Source organism: Sorex araneus, chromosome 3 (assembly GCF_027595985.1).
Source record: "Sorex araneus isolate mSorAra2 chromosome 3, mSorAra2.pri, whole genome shotgun sequence".
NCBI lineage: Eukaryota > Metazoa > Chordata > Mammalia > Eulipotyphla > Soricidae > Sorex > Sorex araneus.
The window spans coordinates 204,816,179-204,838,594 of NC_073304.1; the positions used below are offsets into that span (position 1 = coordinate 204,816,179).

General features: G+C 40.4%; 3 protein-coding genes across 4 annotated transcripts in view; 1 reads left to right on the forward strand and 2 right to left on the reverse strand.

Moving 5' to 3' along the window:
* Positions 1–5,087, reverse strand: part of VMP1 (vacuole membrane protein 1) — a 118,809-nt gene extending 113,722 nt beyond the window's left edge. The window contains exon 1 of the mRNA XM_004608614.3: positions 4,934–5,087. The gene's annotated coding sequence lies outside the window, so the exon portion shown is untranslated. The remainder of the gene's footprint in view (positions 1–4,933) is intronic.
* A 116-nt stretch (positions 5,088–5,203) lies between these two features.
* PTRH2 (peptidyl-tRNA hydrolase 2) lies at positions 5,204–16,588 on the forward strand. Its single transcript, XM_004608616.2, has 2 exons — positions 5,204–5,341; positions 10,695–16,588. Exon 2 carries the CDS (start codon positions 10,695–10,697, stop codon positions 11,232–11,234), a length of 540 nt encoding a protein of 179 aa, XP_004608673.1. The 5' UTR covers positions 5,204–5,341; the 3' UTR covers positions 11,235–16,588.
* CLTC (clathrin heavy chain) overlaps positions 15,553–22,416 on the reverse strand; it is a 68,198-nt gene continuing 61,334 nt past the window's right edge. For both annotated transcript variants that reach the window (XM_055131934.1, XM_004608617.3), the window contains 2 exons: positions 18,689–18,764; positions 15,553–16,587 (listed from right to left, as the gene is read on the reverse strand). In XM_055131934.1, coding sequence (XP_054987909.1) covers positions 16,463–16,587; positions 18,689–18,764 — 201 coding nt within the window. In that variant the 3' untranslated portion in view covers positions 15,553–16,462. The remainder of the gene's footprint in view (positions 16,588–18,688; positions 18,765–22,416) is intronic.

A 22,416-nucleotide genomic window follows, 5' to 3' on the forward strand; every position in this document is an offset into this window, starting at 1 on the left:
AGATAATCTAGCTGCATGGTCCAAACTCTTAATGCTATCTAGTCCTTTCAGGAAAAAAAAATTCTATAAATATCAAAATTATTACATATTAAAGAACCTCAAAAGAAGAAGACATCATAATAAACTACTGAAGAATGCTGACAAACTCTTTAGCAATTATAGTTAGACCAGCAGGGATAGGATTACTTAGTGAGTAATGGGTACTTGCTTCATTTAAAAATGCCTTAAGCTTTAAGTATCACTTTTTATCTGACACAAAAAGAGATCTCCGGTTCAAATTTCCTTCAAGGAGGCCAGGAGGACTGGTCAACTGTCAGGAGCTTGCCACAAATAGAGGGGGCAGTTAGGATAGAGAAGGGACCACTATGTCAGTGATAGTTGGAAGTGCCACTCTTGACAAGAATTGAGTGCTGAAAGTAGGTAAAGAAATATACATTATAACCTGCTAGTACATGAATTGCAAACCATAATGCCCAAAAAGGACGGGTGGTGGAGGTAAGAGGGAGGTAAGAGGGAAAGGTGGGGGGAGGGAGGGAGGGAGGGAGGGAGGGAGGGAGGGAGAGAGAGAGAGAGAGAGAGAGAGAGAGAGAGAGAGAGAGAGAGAGAGAGAGAGAGAGAGAGTGAGAGAGAGAGAGAGAGAGAGAGAGAGAGAGAGAGAGAGAGAAAGGGAGAAAGGGAGAAAGGGAGAAAGAGAAGTGTCTGGGGCAGGAGGATAGGGGTGGTGGCAGGAAGGAATCTGGGGACACTGGTGGTGGGAAATGTACACTGATGAAGAGATGAATACTAAAACATCCTATGACCGAAACCCAATCATGAACAACTTTGTAACTGTGTATCTCACGATGATTAAATTTAAAAAATTTTTTAAAAACCAAAAGAAATTTCCTTCAAGGGGCATAATATTTTTAAAATGAGTTTTACATGAAGCTTTTACACAAAACTGCTTTCCTTTTCTGCACCCCCAATAAGTTTCTTGATGCAATAACTTTAAAATTCATCTCCCAAAATTTTGCAAGTCTTTATAAAAGCAGATTATCAACCAACAACAATCAAGCTATCACTATTATCTATCCGGTTTGTTTCCGGGGTTAGAATTCTCTAATCTGGAATCCATTTCCAGATAAGGAGAACACAAAAACTAAAAGAACTTTAAACAAAAACCAAAATGTAAAAAGTACCTAGCACTGTAACAGCCAAGAAAGAGGAGAAGATAATCACTCTTTTTTGGGGGTTTGGTGGGGTGGGGCTTTTAGGTCACACCCAGTGATGCACAGGGGTTACTCCTGGCTCTGCACTCAGGAATCACTCCTACTGGTGCTGGGGGACCATATAGGATGCCAAGGACTGAACCTGGGCCAGCCGCGAACAAGGCAAACGCCTTACCCGCTGTTCGGGCCTTACTCCAGGCCCGAACTAATCACTCAGAAATCAACAGAATCAAAGAGTGTTCCCAAAGACAAAGAACTCTTCTACTGTCATTATTTATCCAGAAATGAATAACTATAGATTAATGAATAATATAAAGATTATAAAATTATAAAGCTGGAAAAAATTTTAGCATGAGCTAAGAAATTAATGCAGCTTCCTCCTACTCACTAGCAACATTCACTCAGTAGAGACATGTGTTACAAAGATCCTCTGTCTTTTCCACTTGCCAGAAAGGTGACACCGCCATATCTGAGAGTAATGGAGCATGAATTCACTGTGCTGAAGAAGAGAACTAAATTTTTCCTCTTCTAATGCCATTCTTCTATAATTTTTGCCAACCACAATATTTCTGTTTTCCTAATTAGCGAGACTAAATCAGCTCAACGGGAAAACACATATACAACAGAGTGATCACTCTAATACATTTACACATTTAATATATTTTCATGCAAAGCAGAAAATATCAAATCATGAAAACATCTGAACACAGCCTTAGCATAAAACAGAAAGAACAGAGGCAGGCACTGGAGAGACAGTACGTTGGGTAGGGCATTTAATGCTCTGCATAGCTGACCCAGGTTCCATCCCTGGCCCCAAACGGTCCCCCAAGCATTGCCAAGTATGTCCTCTAAGCACAGAGCCAGGAGTAAACCCTAAGGATTATTGCCAAACAAATAAAAAAGAAACAACAGAGGCCAGGGATGTAGCTCAGCAGTAAGGAGCTTGCCTTGCCTGTTAATCCCTGGGTTTCACCCCCAGCACTGCAAAAAAACCAAAACAAAACCAGAAGGAATTACTGGGGACTTTAGTTGAAGTTAATTCTGATGATATCACCTAATCCATATGAGCTAGGGAGGTAACTAATATTTCTGGGCCCGAATTTCCTCTGTTAAAATAATTTATATCATCACAGAAGTTCCTTCTAATTCTAAATATTAGAAGTGAACCCATGAAGTTTCTTCTTAACATAAGCAAGTAAGATTACTTCTAACTTTAGTCTACTATATGTAAGTACCAAAACCTACAGCTCCTCTGTATTTGGAAATTTTAGTGAGGAAAAAATAAAGTATTGTAGTTTAGGTAACGAAGTACAATAGCATTAACATTAATGGTTTGATGTATGTTACTGCACCTTCACCACCACCAACGTGTTATATTTGGAACTTAAGTGACCAAGGGGGAAAAAAATCACATTTAAGTTCACAAATGCAAATTATACTCATCTTATTTACCTACTTATTAACCAGGTGACTAATTTAATGGATCACAGTATCATACTCTTCTTGGGCAAGCTTTTATTATGTTCAAAAGTAGGACAAAGATCATCTCTGGAAAGTTTGAAAATATTTTCAGATAAACAATATCCTTAATATAAATATCAAATTTTGAAATGATGTAAAATTTGCACTAATATAGTTCCAGATGTAATTTGCACTAATATAGTTCCAGATCGCAGAGTAGAATGACAATACCACAATGGTTTAGTGATTTCATGTTTACTATCTACCTATAATTGTGACAATTCTATGAGGCAATGTAAATGAATTTTTCTTTTTTGTAAGTGTATTTTTATCAATATAATCTATACCATTTCAGAAGGTTGGGAACCCTATAAGCTTCACTCAATATGTTTTGAAGCCTAGACTTCATTCAACCAGCTTTTATAATTTTAAAGTTTAATGTTCTTTATGATTCTGAAATTCAAGGCTGAGGATATCGGTCAGTGGTAGAGCACATGCCTTCATGTTCAAGGTTCAATTCAAGTCAAAGGCAGGAGTGAGATGAAAAATTGAGAAGAATTGGGTAACCAGTCCACGGGTAACTGAAATGAACAAGTAGCAACAACAAATACATATACACATACATACATAGATGATCACATTTGAAATTATGAATTCAATAAGGATATTTACTAGTTGAAACGATAAATCCAGAAATATCATTCCACATCTCAAAAATCTTGTGATTTGGGTTCAAAGACAAGTGTGAAACTTTCATCTAACTCAGAATGGAACAATGTGTAAATTAAACCAACTGATTAAACTATAGATAGGAAACTGCTAAAAGGCATTAACCATTTATTAAGTATTTTGGAAAATGGTTACTTCATTTTGGAATGTGAGTCACAGCAATTAAATGTACTGATTGGCTATATTCAATAGAATATATCCCTGAAGAAAATAGAAAAGTACCAGTTTTCAAGTAATACATGCAATGAAGTAAAAAAGATTTCTGCTGTAGTCATTTCACACCTACACAAATTACTTGCATTTAGGTAATACCATCCCTCTGCCAAGTTCCATAAAATCTAAACTGCCTAAAAACTTAGCCGTAAGTAAGCTTCCAAGGGATAAGAAATCATTCAGGGGTTAAGGTGCATGCCTTGCACACAGCTGGCCCCAGTAATGTCAGGAGAGATCCCTGAGCACAAAGCCAGGAGCAAGTCCTGTGCACAGCTCAGTGTTGCCCAACCCACCCCTGCTCTTCAAATAGTTTCTAGTTCTCATCGTCTACAATAGAAATACACAACTAAATTTAGAGCTAAATACAATAGGTAGCAGCAGGAACACTGAATTCTCATTAAAACACTAGAAATACTTGTGCAAGCTTCTCCAAAGCATTAGTGCAAATGATAAAATTTTGCACAAGCCCCAAAGGGAACTAACAGACACTAAATACAGAGAAAATAATGAACTGAAAAATTAGTCATTTATAGACATATGTGTGTCTGTGTGTATAAATGAATTTTTGCATGAAGTTATGAAGCACCAGAAAATGAAATACAACAGTGAAAAATCTACTAGAGGTCACTTGAGTAGTGGGAAAAAGTCATACCTGGCTTCGATAATTTTAGAGAGTAAGAAAACTTTTGATTTATTGCAAATAATCCCACTATAATGAAATAACAGGCTGAAGGGGTCAGGGATTTGGAAAAGGGATTTGGAAAATCCTATTCTCCACGAGAGAAGGGAGAGCAGCGACTGTGGTCTTCAGCAAGTGGAGCAAAGGCCCCACTCCCGTGGCTACCAACGCTTTGGATGGCACTGGCACGCCAGGGTTGTTTAGGGGAAGCATACGTTTAGCATCAAGCGCAGGTGGCTGGGAAAGGCAAGCACCGAAAACAGGTGCTGAGAAACAGCTTGGTCATGAGCAGGGAAGACCTTCCCGGTTTACCCCGAGGTCCGAGACACCGAGGGAGCATGGAATGGGTAAGCTACAAAAACCCACCACCCCCTTCCTCGTCCACGACAGTGACAGTGAATGGTCGGGCGCCCAACGTGACGGGTTCAGTGCACGATGGTCCAGCCCTGAGACGTGTCCCAAATAACCGGGCTCTTGCCAAGATACAGACACATCCCGCGTCAGCGGTGCCCTAACGCTCTACCTGAAGTCAAAACCACTCCGCCCTCGAGCGGCACGTCTCCGTGGGGAAAAGCTCAGGAAGTCAGGCTCCGAGGAAAATCTCGGGATCCCCATTCCCAGTCCCCCGAGGTCGTTTACCTACCCGCTCTGACTCCGGCTTCTCTGGATCTCCAGATCCTGGAAGCGTCTCCCGACCGACTCTCACACCAGCCACTGGGCTCCGGCTCACCGGAACTCGCGCGTCACTTCCGGTCCGCGTTTTCCCCCCGCCCCCTCGGGAGACTGCCACTTAAAGAGAAACGTTCCTGCTCTTTTTTTTTCTTTTTTTTTCCGGCTGGGCTTCGCGGGATTACCGTTCACGCTCGGTTCGGATGCCGAGGGCGGAGCCACCGGAACAATGATTGATTGACTGTGCGCTGGGCGGTGCTTGATCCGGAACTTGTTGTCCCGGAACCCCGGAAGAGGTAACTCGCGCGGTAGACGCGAGTTCGCAGCTCCATCGTGAGCAACGCTCCAAGCGCGCGCGAGCCTTCAGGGAGCGGTGGTTTAGGTAGGTGCGCGCCTGCCCGGCAAAGGCGAGGGATGGTCCCCTTCGCTCTGCAGTCGCGGTGTTTCTCCTGCCCTCATTCTCTGCCCCCCACCTGCCGCCTTTCATCTTCAGCTTCCTAAACTGCCTGCACCCGGGAGCCGCGGGAGCCACGGTTCCGGTTCTGCCGGTCTCCTTTGGAAGAAGGGACCAAGCTTCTGGGCTGGGAAGGACCCGATGTTTCGAGTTCTTGGGGGAAAATCCTCCAGCCCGGCTGTGCCAACGGCTCCCGCGCCTCCTGTTGAGGAGCGCTTTGGCGCCCGCTGAGCTCCCGGGAGGGGAAGAGAGGTTTCGGTGTGTTTGATCTCGGTGGGTGTTTTCCTCCAGAGCCGGCGGCTCGAGGGGTGTTTAGTCCTCCACCCCCGGCCCCGCCGGCGATGCACCGCCGCGCCGAGTCAGTAATTAAAGATGACGAGGGCCTGGGAAAGGCTTGCCGAGGCGGCTTCTTTGAAACCACGCCTGCTCGGGTGAAGGGCATTGTGTGGGTTTGTGTGGGTCGGTGGAGAAAAAAATCGAAAATAATTTCCGGCCCCTTTTGGTCGTTGGGAGGGGCTGGGCAAGGCAGCCCTTGGCAGGAGAGGAGGTGGCTGGGGGTCTCGCGAGAAGGTGGCGGTCAGCAGCTTGTATGGGGTCTTTCCCCTCCCCCACCTCCCCACCCCCGGAGCTTTTTTGTTTGTTTTTGTTTTTTTTTTTTTGGCCACATCCGGTGATGCTCTGGGGTTACTCCTGGCTCTGCATCAGGTATTGCTCCTGGCGGTGCTGGGGGGAACCATATGGGATGCCAGGGATTGAACCCCCGGTCGGCCATGTGCAAGGCAAACGCCCTCCCATCCGTCCTATCGCTCGGACTCGAGCTCCTAGCTCCGGCGCTTTGAGCCATCAGCCTGGCCTCTAGATGTTAGTCTCATGAAGTAGGGAACTTGATCTTTTTTTTTTTTTTTTTTTTTTAGTGCTTTATTTCCAGGTTCATTGATTGAATGGAAAGTATATATACACAGACACAGTTCGTAGAGCTTTCTGGCAGTGCAGGAAATGCTGTCTGTCTCCCTTATAGAGTGGCCCAGTTGATCACTTTAGTTTGTTTAGCTGTTGAGCACCTGAAATGTGGCAAAGTGCAGTGCAAGAATTGACCTGTCAGTTGGTTTCAATTAAAATTTAAATGATTCTTTTTTGGCCAATGACTATGGTACAATGTAGATAGAAATTGAAAAGAGGGCCAACTGTAAGCTGGAGAAATACATCAGAGAGCAATGAAAATAGACTGGGACAAAAACTACCAGAGAAGTAAAATGATTGAAAGTTGGGTTAATGAAAGCAATAAACATTAACACTATTGTGAACATGAGTTAAATTATCATTAAATAAAATATAAAATATTTGTTTATTTATTTGGTTTTGAGGCCAGAGCTGGCTGTGCTCAGATCTTTTTCTGGCTCTGCATTCAGGGATGACTCCTGGCAGGGCTCCCAGGACATATGGGATGGGGGGATTGAACCCAGTCAGGTGGTGTGTAAGGCAAGCACCCTACCCACTATACTTTCACTCAGGCCCCCTAACTAAAATTTTTAATAAAGAATTGCTGGGGGACAGGGAGGTATCAATGAGCCCGAGTATATTTCCCAGCCTGTGTATCTCTGGGCCTAAGTACAACAGCATCTTCAGGTTGTTGCAGGGAGGTCAGGGAAGAAAGTTTAAAGAAGAGTCTGTGGTGCAGAAAACTCTGGAGGTTTTGGCAATTAGCAAATGTCTAATTCCAATTCCATAGCAATTTCAATTGAGTGAATAAAGGAGGTAAATAATTGAAGACCTATAGAGGTAAAGAAAAGAAAAAGGGGTGGTGGAGTATATAGTAGGTAAGGTGCTTACTTGGTGTGGCTGATCGGGTTGCCCTCAGATGCCCCCTCAGCCCCTGTAGTTGTGATCCCTGAACACTGCCAGGTGTGGGCCCAAAATGAGAAAAGATGAAACAGTGATTTTTTTTTTCTTTTTGGGTTGCACCCAGAAATGCTCAGGGGTTACTCCTGGTGGTGCTGGGGGAACCATATGGGATACCAGGGATTGATACCACTTGGATCGGCCAAGGCTCTGGCCCTGAAACAGTGATTTAAGTGTCAAAAATTTCAGAAAGTTTATGCTCAAAAGATTGATGCAGTAAGACATGATTTAGGAGGTAAAGTGATCAAGAGCACTGGTGAAACAGGGTTTTGACAGAATTAAGATGATGATCTATTTGGGCTATTTGAGATAAAACCTTTTTTTGGCTTTGTTTTGTTGTTGGGTTGGGGGGGGTCGTGTTTCACAACCATCAGTGCTTAGGATTTACTCCTGGCTGTGTGCTCAGGGGATCATATGGGGCACCTGGGATTGAACCTGGGTCTGCTGCATGCTAGGTAACTGCCTTACCTGCATTATTATTGCTCTTGCCCTGAGATTAGAATGTCTTGAAGAATAAAAATATTATGTTAATTTTAACATTTGAAACTTAGAGACTTTATGAAATATGAGGCAGGAAAACAGACTTGGTAATTTTCTTTTTTAATATTCACAGCTTGATTTTTTTTCTCCCCTCCCCCCATTTATTTTCTTAAAGCAGAATGAATTATAACGTTATTTATCATTGGGGTTTTGATATACAATGTTTTCAGGCTTGGTCATTTCTGGAACTTCTGTTTCCTGTTCTGGTGACTTGGGTTTTTGATAATGTTGAGAGGTTTTCTGTGATGACCTTTTAGATGGGTATATCATTTTTTACTGTTTACTATCACTGTGGATAAGCAGCTTCCCTTACCTTCCCTCCATCTTTAAAATGAGGCTAGTAAGAACAGACTTTTAACTTCATGCCAACAATAATGGGAGTAAAGAGTTTCATATATTATTCAGCACATAGTAGGATCTCTGCATGCTTCTTTCTCCTGACAGGCCTAGATCTGGTAAAGGTATGGTTATGTTGCAATGGAGAAATCTGTGCAGAGAATCTTTCTAATTCTTAACATAGGGGTTGGCAGACTTTTTTTTTTAACATGAATGTTCCTTCTATTTGAAGTATTATTAGATTATTAGAAGTATTATTAGATTATTACTGGTATGTAAGCACTATATAGTAAAGAGATGTGTTGTGAGGTAGATAACATGGGTTTTAATAAGAATTTAAAGATATAGGGGATAAGCTTCCTACCTACCATGCATGTGGCTGACCCTGTTCCATCCTTGCATATGGTCCTTGAGTACAACCAGGGGCCACTTTGAGCATAGAACCAGGGATACCTTTTACTGTGGCTCAAACTGCTGTGCCATCCACAAAGAATTTAATGCTTTTTTTCTGGTGATAAGCGCTTCCAGGGCCATAAAATACTGTCAGTACACCTCTCCAAGTTAAGTACTGGTGGAAAAGGACTAGTACCAGGTGCTCTGATACTTTGCAGATATGATACTTTTATTTCTGGCTTTCCATTTCACTCTCCTTTGAATCCTAGTCACTTTAGGATTCTATTATATCCCTGCCCTTACATACTATTTCTAGTTTCCTCATCTGCTTTTTGCACTTCAATAGCCTCAATTATACGTTAAAGCTTCCTGTCTGTATTTCTAGCCCACACTGCCCAAAACCAAACAAAACAAAAACCATAGCTGATTTTTTTGGGGGGCCGGGGGGTGCACATCCACCAGTGCTCAGGGCTTACTCCTGGCTCTTTGCTCAGGGATTACTCCTGGCAGGGCTTGGGGAACCCCGTGGGGTGCCACGTGTTGAACCTAGTTCAGCTGTATTCAAGGGAACTTCCCTTGCCTGCTGTACTATCTCTCTGGCCCTTTAGCTGATTTTTTTAAAAAACCAAAAATAACTTCTCTGTAGCAGTTTCCTATTGTTCTTAAACTCCATCCATTTTATGCTGTGCAAGGCCTTCTGTGAACTAGATCCTGCCCTTTATTTTTGCTTATTCTTTGCTGTTTCCCTCCATCTATCAGCTGTTGTAGACTGCTCTAAGGTCATTTGACACATCTGGGGCTTTCCCAGTTGGCCCTGCTCGGCGACCACTCCTCTGGAGACCTTTTGAGGTGCCAGGCACCAAACCTGGGTCACAGCATGAAATGCAGGCATCCTACCTGCTGTGCTCTCTCTCCGGCCCTCCTCACCTATTTTATTAAATACACCTTTGATTCAGAGAAAATACCAATATTTGTGCCTATGCATGATAGCATTATGAATCCAATGTAAACTGATAGAGGTGTTTTCAGTAGTAATTCAAATACTGTAGACAACTTTGCTGATACAAGATTTCATAAATTAGATATTTATTGCTTTGGGGCTGGAGTGATAGCACAGCGGGTAGGGCATTTGCCTTGCACGCGGCTGACCCGGGTTCGATTCCCAGCTTCCCGTATGGTCTCCTGAGCACCGCATGGGGTGATTCCTGAGTGTAGAGCCAGGAGTGACCCCTGTGCATTGCCAGGTGTGACCCAAAAAAGCAAAAAGAAAATATTCATTGCTTTAAAATTATACTTAGGGTAAATTTAGTGTATCTTTAAACTGCAAAAAAATACTTGGTACTCATACGTAAAATAAAGTTGGGTTCTAAATTCAAGTTTCCCCTACGATAATGTCCCTTAGAACAGTCTTCACTTTTAAGACGTAGCTTTCTGTGTTTAGGTCTAGTGTCAGTATTGGACTTTACCCAGGCCCATTGTGGTGGCATTCAGGAACTTGAGTACTGTCCCAGTTGGGACCCACTGCTATGATCCAGAAAAGTACTGAATAATAGTCTGTTTCTTTATAACTTTAGTAAGATAGATGATTGCCTTCTCCACCAGGCTGACATGAAGGGCAGAGTAAGGAACTTAGTTTCAGTTTTATTCAATCTAGACTTATTTTTATTGACTGTGAACCAGAGATTCTTCATATTGAGATTCAAAATGACCTAAACAGTTAGTTTTACTTGTATTCTTGCTTTTTTCAGTGAGAAGAAAAAAATAGTGAATGTGTAAGTAGGTCCAAATACTGTTTTATTTCCACACATGGCTTCTTATAGTTTTAAAATAAGACTTCTGAATTGGAGAGAACTCAGTGGGATTGATGGTTTGCAAGCAGGAGGGCAGTTCAGTTCCTCTTACTGCATGGCCCCCAGCAATGCCAGGAGTGGCCCCAAACAGGGAATAGCTCCAGGGTGCTACTGTGTAACCCAAACTCCAACCCCCCCCTCAAAAAAAAGAAAAACAACAGGAAAATGACTCTTATATACTATTTCCAAGTGTTTTTTTTTTTTAATCTAATATGCTTGTATTTTCACTGCAAAATAGTGATAACTTTGTTTTTTCCTTTAAGATGCTCTCCAAATCCTTGGTCATGGAGTACTTGGCTCAACCAAGTGCACTCAGTCTGGCTGCTGGAGTTGCGTGTGGCATGTTCCTGGGTTGGGGCCTCCGTGTACGCTTTGGAATGATCCCTAAAACTCCTGTGAATGAGACAGAGAGACAGACTGGAACTGAAGCCAGCGTCTTAGGAGAGGGTGGAGAATATAAAATGATTCTTGTGGTTCGAAATGACTTAAAGATGGGAAAAGGGAAAGTGGCTGCACAGTGCTCTCATGCTGCTGTTTCTGCCTACAAGCAAATTCAAAGGAGAAACCCTGAATTGCTCAAACAGTGGGAATACTGTGGCCAACCCAAAGTGGTAGTCAAAGCTCCCGATGAAGAAACATTGGTAGAGTTGTTAACACATGCAAAAGTGCTGGGACTGACTGTAAGTTTAATCCAAGATGCTGGACGCACTCAAATTGCACCAGGCTCGCAAACTGTCCTGGGAATTGGCCCAGGACCAGCAGACCTAATTGACAAAGTCACAGGCCACCTGAAACTTTACTAGATGAAATTTTATGTTGATGGTTTTACCACCAAATGCTGTCAATTTCTAACAATAAAAGCAGTTTCTTCCAGTTTGTGTATTTTTGTGTTGAAAATCTGTAATTATACTTCCTTGTGTACTTGCACAGATATTTTGGGATTTTAAAAAATGTTGGCTACATGATTGAAGTGAAAGGTGCTGAGAAAATTGCTTTGTATGTTAATAGCTTATTCTTTCCAAGGTTATGTTGCTATCCCACTGAGGGTCCACAATTGAACCTTAATCCCATTGCATGCAGGTAATTTCCCTATTACTTCTTACATTCTCTTGGGTTGGGCTGGAGTGACAGCCCAGTGGGTTGGGCATTTACCTTGCATGTGGCTGACCCTGTCAGAGCCCAGCAAGCTACCGAGAGTATTTTGCCCCCACAGCAGAGCCCGGCAAGCTACCTGTGGCATATTCAATATGCCAAAAACAGTAACAAGTCTTACAATGGAGACATTACTGGTGTCTGCTCGAGAAAATCGATGAGCAACGGGATGACAGTGACAGTGACTTCTTAGATGAATGATAACCTACTTTATCAACAGATCATTATGTATCTATTCACAAATAGTGTAGTGACTAAGAATCTAACCTGACTTGTCTCAAAACTGAGATTTTATAACAATTTACTCATCTGTGTAGGGTCTCATGTTCAGTTTCCCTGACTCAAACTGGCCAAAGTTTCTCAGCAGTGTTAATTCTGCTATTTGTGTGGATCTTGAAGGTGGTAATGGAGCTTATTTAAGAATTTATTATAATTGTGAAGTGAATGTATTCATCATTCCAACATCCCATTGTTTCTTTACCTAGAACTTTAGGAACTAGAAAATTCAATTTATGTCTTCTCTTTTTCCTTTAGATTTGCATATGCTTAACATGATATTGTTACAGTGATCACTTAGTAATCATTACTGTGGATTCTTATTACTGTTGTATTTTTATTTTTAGTTTGGGGGCCATATATAGAGGTGCTCTAGTTCTGTACTGAGGCATCACTCCTAGCAGTATTTGGAAGACCCTATGGGGTAGAGTGGAGACTGAATCTGTATTGGCTGTGTGCGAGATAAGTGCTACAGTAATGCTCTGGCCCCTAGTGATATTAAAAATTTCTTTAAAAATTCAAACACTGTGATTTGCCAAGTTTTTTTATAGTACAGTTGTTTCAGGCATTGTTACATCAGTCCCACCACCACAGTGATCTTCACTCCACCAATGTGTCCCCAATTTCCTACCCACCATCCCAGCCCACCCCTTTAGCAGGCATAAATTTACTTCACATTGTTTTGATATAAGGCAAAAGAAATTATCAAAACAAAATCAAGTCAATTTATGATAATAATTGTATCACACAGTGGCTTTACTGGCCGCTGACAATTTCCTGGTAGAATTTTAAATTTTAGTATTTCTGGGCTAGAGCCATAGCAATCAAAAGCAACTTTCCTTGGGGGTAGAGAGATAGTTAAGTGGCAGGGCACTTGCCTTGCATGTGGCTGACCCAGTTTTGATCCTTGGCATCCCATATGGTCCCTTAAGCCCTCCAGGAGTGATTACTGAATGCAGGCAGAGCCAGGAGTATGCCCTGAGCACCATCAGGTGTGACCCAAAAATAAAAAACTAAGAAGTGCTTGCCTTGTACACAGCCGACATGTACCACATATGGTCCCCCAAGCACTGCCTGTACCCTGAGCAGAGCCAGGAATAAGCCTTGAGCATAGCAGGGTGTGGCCTTACAACCCCAACCCAAAATAAATGAATTTAAACCCACTATTTCTCTAATATTACGATACCAGGGAAAATCATCTTAACAAGTACATGTTAAGTGGCTACAATTTCTCTAGAGTTAACATCAACAGCATTAGTTGGCAATGGAATCAAGGCAGAATGCTAAGAAATACTTGAACAACACTTAAAAGCATTAATATTTGGTCAATATCACATTGACATGTGCCAGCAGAAGCTAACTGAATGAGGCCACAATAGCAAGTTTCTAAACAGAATGTTTATACTCAACTCAAATGTGATGCAATAGCAAGTAACGGGCTCAATCCTAAATGTACATTTCTTCCTCTGGTAAATTTGGAGGGTTACCTTAGAGACTGAAAGCTCCAAGTTCAAGTGCATTTCCAACAGGATGGTCTACTTGTGGGTGATACAAGTTACTGTAATGGCATAATTACTAGGATATGTAGCATACAAATTCTGAAAACATATCGATTTCTTTTTCTGAGGAGGGGAACACACTGGGCAGTGCTAGTCTATCACAGGGCACCAGGAATTGAACTGTGGGTTCCCCTTTGAGCAACTGCCCCGGCCCTCAGCCCTCAATTGTTTCTACTGCACCTCTACTTAACTATTACTCTATAGACATGGCTCTCTTAAGTACACTTACTCTACAGGTCTCTAAAAAGACACTTTCAGGTGGCCCAAACATTTATGTAAAACTTTTTTCATCACTTTCCCTGATGACACAAAAGTCACAGTGAAACTGCTCACCCTTGTCATAGGCACCTACCTGTGTAAATAGGCACTGAACTCTTCAATGAACTGTACTCAGATAACAGGAGTTATCTGAGCTAACTGGGAGCTAACTCAAAAGACACAAGCACATGCTGTGCATGCTAGAGACCAGAGTTTGATCCCTGGCACCATGTGGTTCCCTGAGCACTGCTGAGAGGGACCCCAGAGCTGTTTGGTGTAGCAACTTCTCCATTTTTTTTTCCACTTAATAATCTTTTTTAATCAAGGAAGCAGTAAAAAATTGATCATAAATGACCTCTAACTATAAATATTTTGTGAAATATTTAAAGACATCTGGTGCATTCCAAAGTATTTTGACTTTATTTGGGATGGGAAGAGAAGGCTTTCTTTTTATTGAATCACAGTGAGATATACTTATGAAACTTTCATGTTTGAGTTTCAGTCATATGATTGAACACCCATCCCTCCACCAGTGTACATTTTCCACCACCAGTGTCCCCCGCCTCTATCCTCTATGGCAGACATTTCCCTTTCTCAGGAAAAGAAGCCTTTCATTGTTAGAGAGTGAACTCTAGGGGACCAGTAATTCCTTTTCTCCTTCAATTTGTTTTGAAGTAAAATAGTTTTAGAGAAATATGGAAAGAGATGGGGGTTTGAGAGTTATGTGTCTAAGATAGTTCACAGGCTTCTGCGGGGGGGGGGGGGGGGGGGCGGGGGGGATCTGAGGACTCACCTTGGATTGAGATTTCAGGGTCCCTAAGATGGAGAACGCACAATGACCTATTTTCACAAAGTTGCGGTTATAGTAGGGCTTTTCCCAAACTACCCCTACCTGGGCCTTTGTTCTGTAGCATGTTTTCCCTCAATTTTGATAAAGTCGAAGAAGGGGGTCAGAGGTGCCACAGAAACAAAGTAAAAACATGGTTTTAACAGCAAAAATGTTCTATGGGAAACAAAAAGGAACTTTCCAAGAAATACTGAACTCTGTTTAAAGAAGATGGACAGAGAAACAAGAATTCTAAGTTTTAAAAATTCTTCGGTGGATGTTATAATCATTTGCCTGGACAGGATGACTCCCACTATTGAGTATATGTGACAGTCAAGTGAACTGAAGAAGTGATTCAGGGGCTAGGGAGTTAATGCAAAAGGCTAAAAATGCATGGCAGGCAGGCATGAGGCCCTGAATTCAATCACTGCACAATCTTGGGGCACTGCTGATTGTAGTCCTGGTGACCACCTCTGGTCCACATAACTGGTCTGAGTATTGCTGAAGTGACACCTAGACAAATAGCACTGCACGGGAACACAGCTCACTCTCCCACCCCTGTACTCCCCTAATAGTTGGATTCAAATACCTGTGTGGTTTTTTTTAAAATCACATTAACCTACCCATATTTTGGGGCTTCCACAATTCGTGTGGAGGAACATCATATTAACTACGTGCCTTTACACTTTTCAATTAAATCAATAGACCATGGGTGCTAAATTAAGTGAAATGCTTAGATAAAAACCTGATGTGCCACTTGGTTAAAATGATAGATGTAGTCAAAATTAGGATGTACCACACCAATCAGTTTTTTATAGACTAATGCTTCTACTTACAGGAAGGTACTACAGCTTATAAAACTGCCTTGTTTCCACATGTCCCAATCATCACTTCCATTTCTGTTCTTGTGCCATCTGCAACTCTACTACCAATTTGAAACTACTAAAAGCCTGGTTCCAAAGAGAATAAAAGAGGAGGGAAAAAAGAGGGAGAGCTGGTTTCTCTGGCTTAAGTTTGAGAGGTAGCTCATTAAAACTGCCATTCTACATATTATTTCCACAGTCCAGTAATTTATTTTAAATTTGAGTAATTTCAAATTCCACAAACAAAACTGAAGAACAGCCATATTTTGTTTGAATTCTCTTTTCTGTACACTCAGTGATCTAAAACACCACAATATCCAACATACACAAACCTCAGGGAAGGGTTAGTAAATACACACAGATTGGAATCATGGTGCTCTTTGTTCCTGAATGGAATGGTCCCACAGAAAAAGCACAGGATACAGCACAACATAAGGGCACCTGTTACAGATGAAGTGAGCAAAAACACACTAGCATTTTCTATATGCGTAATGAGAAAACCTGCATAGGTTAGAGGGCCTTTATGCTCGTTTATAAGTCAGGCAAGTTGTCTGTAATGCATTCTTCAAATAATTTGGAGAGCACTGCAATCCAGTGTAGGAGATGCTGATTAGTGTTGTCTTTGCTGGCATTGACAGTCTTGCATGGTCACATTCCAATATTTTCACTTTAGCTTTTCTTTGAATAAAAGATTTAAATGCATTTAGACAATACATACTGTAAGCTGTTTACATACACTAAATTTAAGAGATTCAATAGTAGAGAGTTTTTCTTTAAACACTACAGAGTGCAAATCAGGTTCTTCACGACAGATTGAATATTAAGCAGTTCTTCAAAGAATGAAGGGGGAAAGAAACAAAGCCTGTGAATAAAACATTGAAACTAATTCCCCTTTGAAAATAAATTCTAAAATGACGCGGAATGTGAAATAAGCTTTTAACATATAGGTGATCCAAGTTTATAGTGAGAAACAAAAAGAAGTCCTTCATGAAATAAAGGTTACAAGAACATGTGCCTGGTTTCCCCCGTTATAAACTGAGAAGCAGGTAGAGACGATATTTCAGTACGAAAATAGGACACTCAGGATCGCTTCCATCTCACATGCTGTACCCAAAGCCAGGCTGTGGCTGCCCATAGGGCGGTGCAGTATAACCATAGCCAAAAGGTGCCTGGGGAGGGACTGCAACACTGGGTCCTGCTGTCAGCATCAATTGGGGCTGACCTAAAGAAGACAATGAAAAGGAGGTGGAATAAACTGTTAATATTGTAAGACTACAATTCTTAATATCTCTAGCAACATAATCACATCTTAAAATGAGTTTGGGAGGAGAGTACTTAACAATTTTGACATGAAAGTCAACATACGCACTTCCCTACCTTAGACATTCAAAAATATTAAATCTTCCCATGCCAAGTGCATGTGAAAAAGAAGGTCCCTATCTAAAATATCCAATAAACAGTATAGGGCCAAATGATCACATTAACTATGTTGCTTCACAGTATTTAAAACAATAAGCAGGGGCAGGAGCAACAGTACAATGGGTTGGGCATTGCGTTGCACATGGATGACCCAAATTCAATCACTGGTATCCCATTATGGTTCCCTGAGCACCATCAGAAGAAATTTTCTGAGTGCACTGAAATAAGAATAACCCTGAACATCACTAGATATACCCCCAGCCTCCCAAAGAATAATAAGCTGATGCATGCTTAACACAATTGGGCAAGGCACCTGATATCAAGCCTGTCACCACATCATTGCACATTTTTATGACATTATTATTAGAACAGGGAAACAACTTTAATAAACAGCTTTAAACCCAACAGCTTTAAATGTTAAGATTTCAAGAAAGCAATAAAAAAAAATAGAAATACACAAATATACATTAGGAATGAAATACATTAGGACATACTTCTTCCAAAGTATGTTCACAATCTTTTGAAGTTTAAATAGTCACTGACCATCCACAGAGACTATGAGTTTAAAATAGAAATACCCTGAGCTTGCTTTTCAAGCCCATGTTCTCCCTCAAACATTATCTTCCTTGATGTTTCTTTGCTTCCTTGTTTCCACACTGAAGAAGCCTGTGTTCTTTCTCTAACATGAACTTCTCTTTCCCCTTACACATCTCTAATAAGTGTCAATTAAAAAAAAAAATACCATGAAGATTGAGACCAGTGACAGTATGGCGGGTAGGGTGTTTGCTTTGCACATAACTGGCCCAGGTTTGATCCCTAGCACCACATATGGTGCCCCAAGCCCAGCCAGGAATAAGCTTCCTGAGCACTGCTGGGTGAAGCCCAAAAGTTACACAGATACATAAAAGATACTCTGAAGGTATCCTAAAATATGCAGATGCTTTAAAATTATTGTATCTACCTTATTTTTCTTCCCACTGTTTCCTATTATACATGTCAAACATCTTACCTTCATCTTTAAGAGTATACATATCTTCTCCAGCATTGCCTACCTACCCTGTCACCTAAATTCCTAAAATCCATTTTATCTAAAAGGATTATCTAACGGATTTGTACGTTATTTAGGCTGAGCTACAAAGGTCATAATCTTATTTATACCCACCATCAAAGAATACATGGTTACAGTGGTATAATCTATACCCTTCAAATGGTTTAAATGAAGCTGTTTATCAAGAGTGAAAATAATTCAGCAAAAATAATTCAGACATGGGGCCGGAGCGATAGCACAGCGGGTAGGGCGTTTGCCTTGCACGCAGCCAACCCGGGTTCGATCCCCGGCATCCCATATGGTCCCCTGAGCACCGCCAAGAGTAATTCCTGAGTGCAAAGCCAGGAGTAACCCCTGAGCATTGCTGGGTGTGACCCAAAAAAGCAAAAAAAAAAAAAAAAAAAAAAAATCAGACATGTATGTGTAAGAAAAATTTAATTGTCTTAAGTATTTGCATAAGCCTCTAGCTCTGGAAAGTTTTCAAATGGAAACTAACCAGTTCTCTATCCCAGAGGAAAATTTTAAAGATACATTTTTAATGAGCCTTAAGGCAATCTTGCCAAAGTTTCTGATCCTCTGTACTTCTAAAAATTAAATTCATTAATAGTTTTGTCACAGTATTTTATGAATAAGTACTCAGTGACCAGTCTATAAAAAAAAAAAATCAGATTATACTTTCCAGTAACATTCAAATTGTTTTTATATTAAGGTTAGCTTAGTGAATTACATTTATGTCTCCTCTAAAACTTAAAGTAGTTAAGAAATATTTCTTAAATAAGCAAGTACTTTATATTTTTATTCTGGAGTAGTCTATAAAAATGAAACATATTTCTGAGAGATCGGAAAGAGACATTACCATAAACAATAGGTTGCGTCTCTGTAGCCTGTTCTTCTTCTTTTCTCAGTGATTCTGAAGCATCTAATTTATCCACCTAGAGAAAAATAAGTAATGTTAATTAGCACCTCAAAAATATTAAAAACCTAGGTTTATGGCAGAAAGTGGAAAAGCCTTAGTATGTTAAATTTTGTTGAAATAAAACAGACTAGAAAGAACATTCTCAGGCCCCTTCAAATGGCAATGTCCATACTTCAGTCAGGTGGCTTTCAGCATTGTCATTATAAACCCTCAGGAAGGAGGGATTTATAAATGCCATAGAAGCTCACGCCAGGCTAAAACTGGGCATGCTAGGATGCAGTCAGCCTGAGGGAGGGGGTTACAAGAAAGAAACCACTTATTTAAAATGAAATTTAAACTCTAAGATAATAATGAACTCATGACCTGGCAAGACTTCCCTCCCAAAAGTATTCAAAAAAGTGAAATGAGTCTAATGACCAGACAAGCATTCTAAATAAGCCATGTTTTGCCAACTGATAGCAAGTGCACAGCTTCTATAGAGACTGGTTCCATGCGTGGACTTGAAATTAATTCAAGACTCAAATGTCTCAATAGTTGGTATTTTTAAGCACTGTTTCCCTGAATGGGTAGTACCACTATTAAGAAGGGGAAGGGGCTACTTTGTTCACTAGAAGAAAGATTTCCAAGGCGGTGCTGAATGGTTTTTCCCCTTTGAAAAGAGGGCAAATAAGTTTGGGATCCTCTATTTTAAAGTAACGATAGGATGCATGTTCTAATGTCTCATTTTCTTAGAAGTTCTAATTTTAATTTTTTTAGGAATTTGTTATCTCCAATTTCTTTGAAGAATTTTTTTGTTGTATTTAGATAAATCACAGAAGTGGCTACTATATGTTAGCTATTCTAAGTAAAAGTTGATAGCATCAGACAGAAATAATACTATAAACGTATTTGTGGAAAATATTTATATACATATCCATATCTTCCCTTCCACTCATTAGTTTATGACCCTAGCATCCCATTTTACTTGCCCTTAAAGTTCCTTGACTTTAATATGACTGAGATATTCATCAAGAATATTTTTCAACATCACTTCTAGGACTTAGGATTTGATTCTGAGAGGTATTTCTGTGTAGTGTTGGGAAGAAGTAACCCTAGGATAATCAAGTTAGGGAATCTCCACAATATAGTTCCCACTTGCCTTTTTAACTGTGTCTTTCCATAACTATATTAAAAAGCCCATCTTTCAAGGAAAGCTGTAAGTAGAAGTAAAACTAAAACTTCAAATCTCAAAGTTATCCACAACTGGTAGTTTTCATACTGTGCTGAGTGAAATGCTGGTGGGGCAAAAAGAAACTTTATAAATGTTTACCACAGCTTTAAGAGGACAAAAATGCTAGGGGGTGGGGAGGAACCCTACAAAAAAAAAGGATATGGTGATTTCAGTGAAAAATATATAAAGATCTGCACTACACATCCAGCCCCATAAAGATTTTTCTAAAAAGATTTTTAATAGCCCCTTGTCAAAGCTACTTATGATACTGTGATCTTCACACTGACCATTAAGGTTAGGACAACACTTAATACTTATCTTATTTCATATTAAATATAATAAATCTGGATCTGATCCATCCAAATTTGTCAGGGAACAAAATTGGAGAGAATTAAGCTGAGGTAAACAATAGACACCTTCAGAAAAAAGTTGCTAGTTTGGGGCCAGAGGGATAGTACAACGAATAGGGCATTTTTGCCTTGCAAGTGGCCAACTCGGGTCGATCCTGGCATCCCATATGGTCTCCGAGCACCATCAGGAATAATTCCTGAGTGCACAGCCAGGAGTAACCCCTGAATAACCCCGATCCGAAAAAGAAAAAAGTGGTTAGTCTGCTTTATAATTTTTTTCTTTTCACTCTGTTTTTTTTAGGCCACACTGGCCGAGCTTAGCGGCTCTTTGCTGGGGGACCATGCAGTGGCAGGAACAGAATAAGACCTCCTTACTCAATCCACTGAACTATTTTAATCCAGCCCTATTTTCTAATTTTACAGCTTCAATTTGTGTTTACAAATTTACCTCATTATCAAATTAAAAACTACTATGGAATAAAAAGCACCATGAGAAATAGCCATAATTCAGCACCCAAACTGAAAGCAAAAGTTATAGCTATAGACCTTAGATGACACAAACTATGCCATCGAAGATCAGGTGGGATTTCCTACCCTACAACAGTCTCCAGAGAGTAAGCTTAAAGGAGGTAATTAAAAACAAAAATTCATGGAAGGGTGTATATTTAGAACTTGGAGGGAACTTAAAAAAAAAAAACCCATTATACATTTACTGACTTTCAAGGAAAATAAAGTGGACACTTATTTTAAAGTTAATGTCTGAGTCAGGTGTTAAACATATAAGTCCTATTAGAGAGCACAATGAAGACTTAAAGAACAGTATCACAATGCCTCGGCATAGATAAAGGTAGCTCTGGGAATGGGGACGGGGAAAGCACAAAAACATAAGGAACTCTGAATAAGTGGCATCAAGCTAAGCAAAAATGTTAAAAAAATTTTTCTATATAATGGGACAGCCTCTGGCACAGCAACATCCAATTTTTATTTCCACAGACCCAAATTTGATTGCAAAAAAAGGCAGAGAAGGCTTTTATGAACACAAGCTTTTGTTAAGAGCTGTAACAAAAGTTTCTGATCCTTGGATTTAAAAAGAAAAACAAGTAATCATGTCACTGAGTTCAGTTCCATCTATACTACTGAAAGTCACTAAAATGTAAAAGGCTTTTCCACAAAGACTGCAATATGCTGCAGAGGAAAAGTTAACATGCAGTCAGTTATTTTGGTGTATGTGTGCATGAAAAAAAGGCAAAAGTACTGAAGCAAGAAGTGAGATCTGAAGATGACTGTTGCTATACAGGCTCTCAAGAAACACACACAGCCCACAGCAATGCTTTCAGAGTTTCAAAAGTAGTATGATGTAATTGCAATGACTGTTGTACATGCTTGATTTAAAACAACGCATAACACTGCAGTTCAATTACCTGTTTTTCACACACACGCTAACTGCCTAGCTTACTAGCTGCTGAAGGGCCTCACACACAATGCATTTTACTCAGGTTTGCCTTAAGTTCCAATGGTGACTCCAATTTGGTTCAACATAATTCCAAGGCACTGTCCCCCATACAAATTCTTTTAAATTTGTTTCAACTATTCTTTACTTTCCCACTCTTTTTCCTTACAGCAATTCAATACCAGGCATATTTGTTTCATTTACATTAAGATGGAGACAAGCCAATGGAGGAAGTAGCAACCAAAAGGTGCCTAAATTCGACCTTGGACAAGTCAACAAATGACTAAGAGGGCGAATTTTCAGTAGCTTCAAAGATGTGTCTTATTACAGAAAGAGGTTAATAGCGGGTTGTATACGGAAATAATCCATGTTGCATAGCAACAGCTGTAACAAGCTACTATCACGATTGAAAAAGTTTTGATTCCTCTTGCAAATGGACTAGCACCATAAGAACTGGACACCTGGAGAAACATGAGGAAAGTCTCTTCGGAAGCAGCTAGTATCTCTTGTATCTACTTTCAGCAAAAAATTAGTAAGAATCAAGAGATCAGAAACTGGATCACAGTCCTTCAATACCAAAAATCCCCCCAACGCCTTTTAAGGTATAATTTATATATATATTATACATATTACAACTGTTAGGCAAGCTCACAAAACA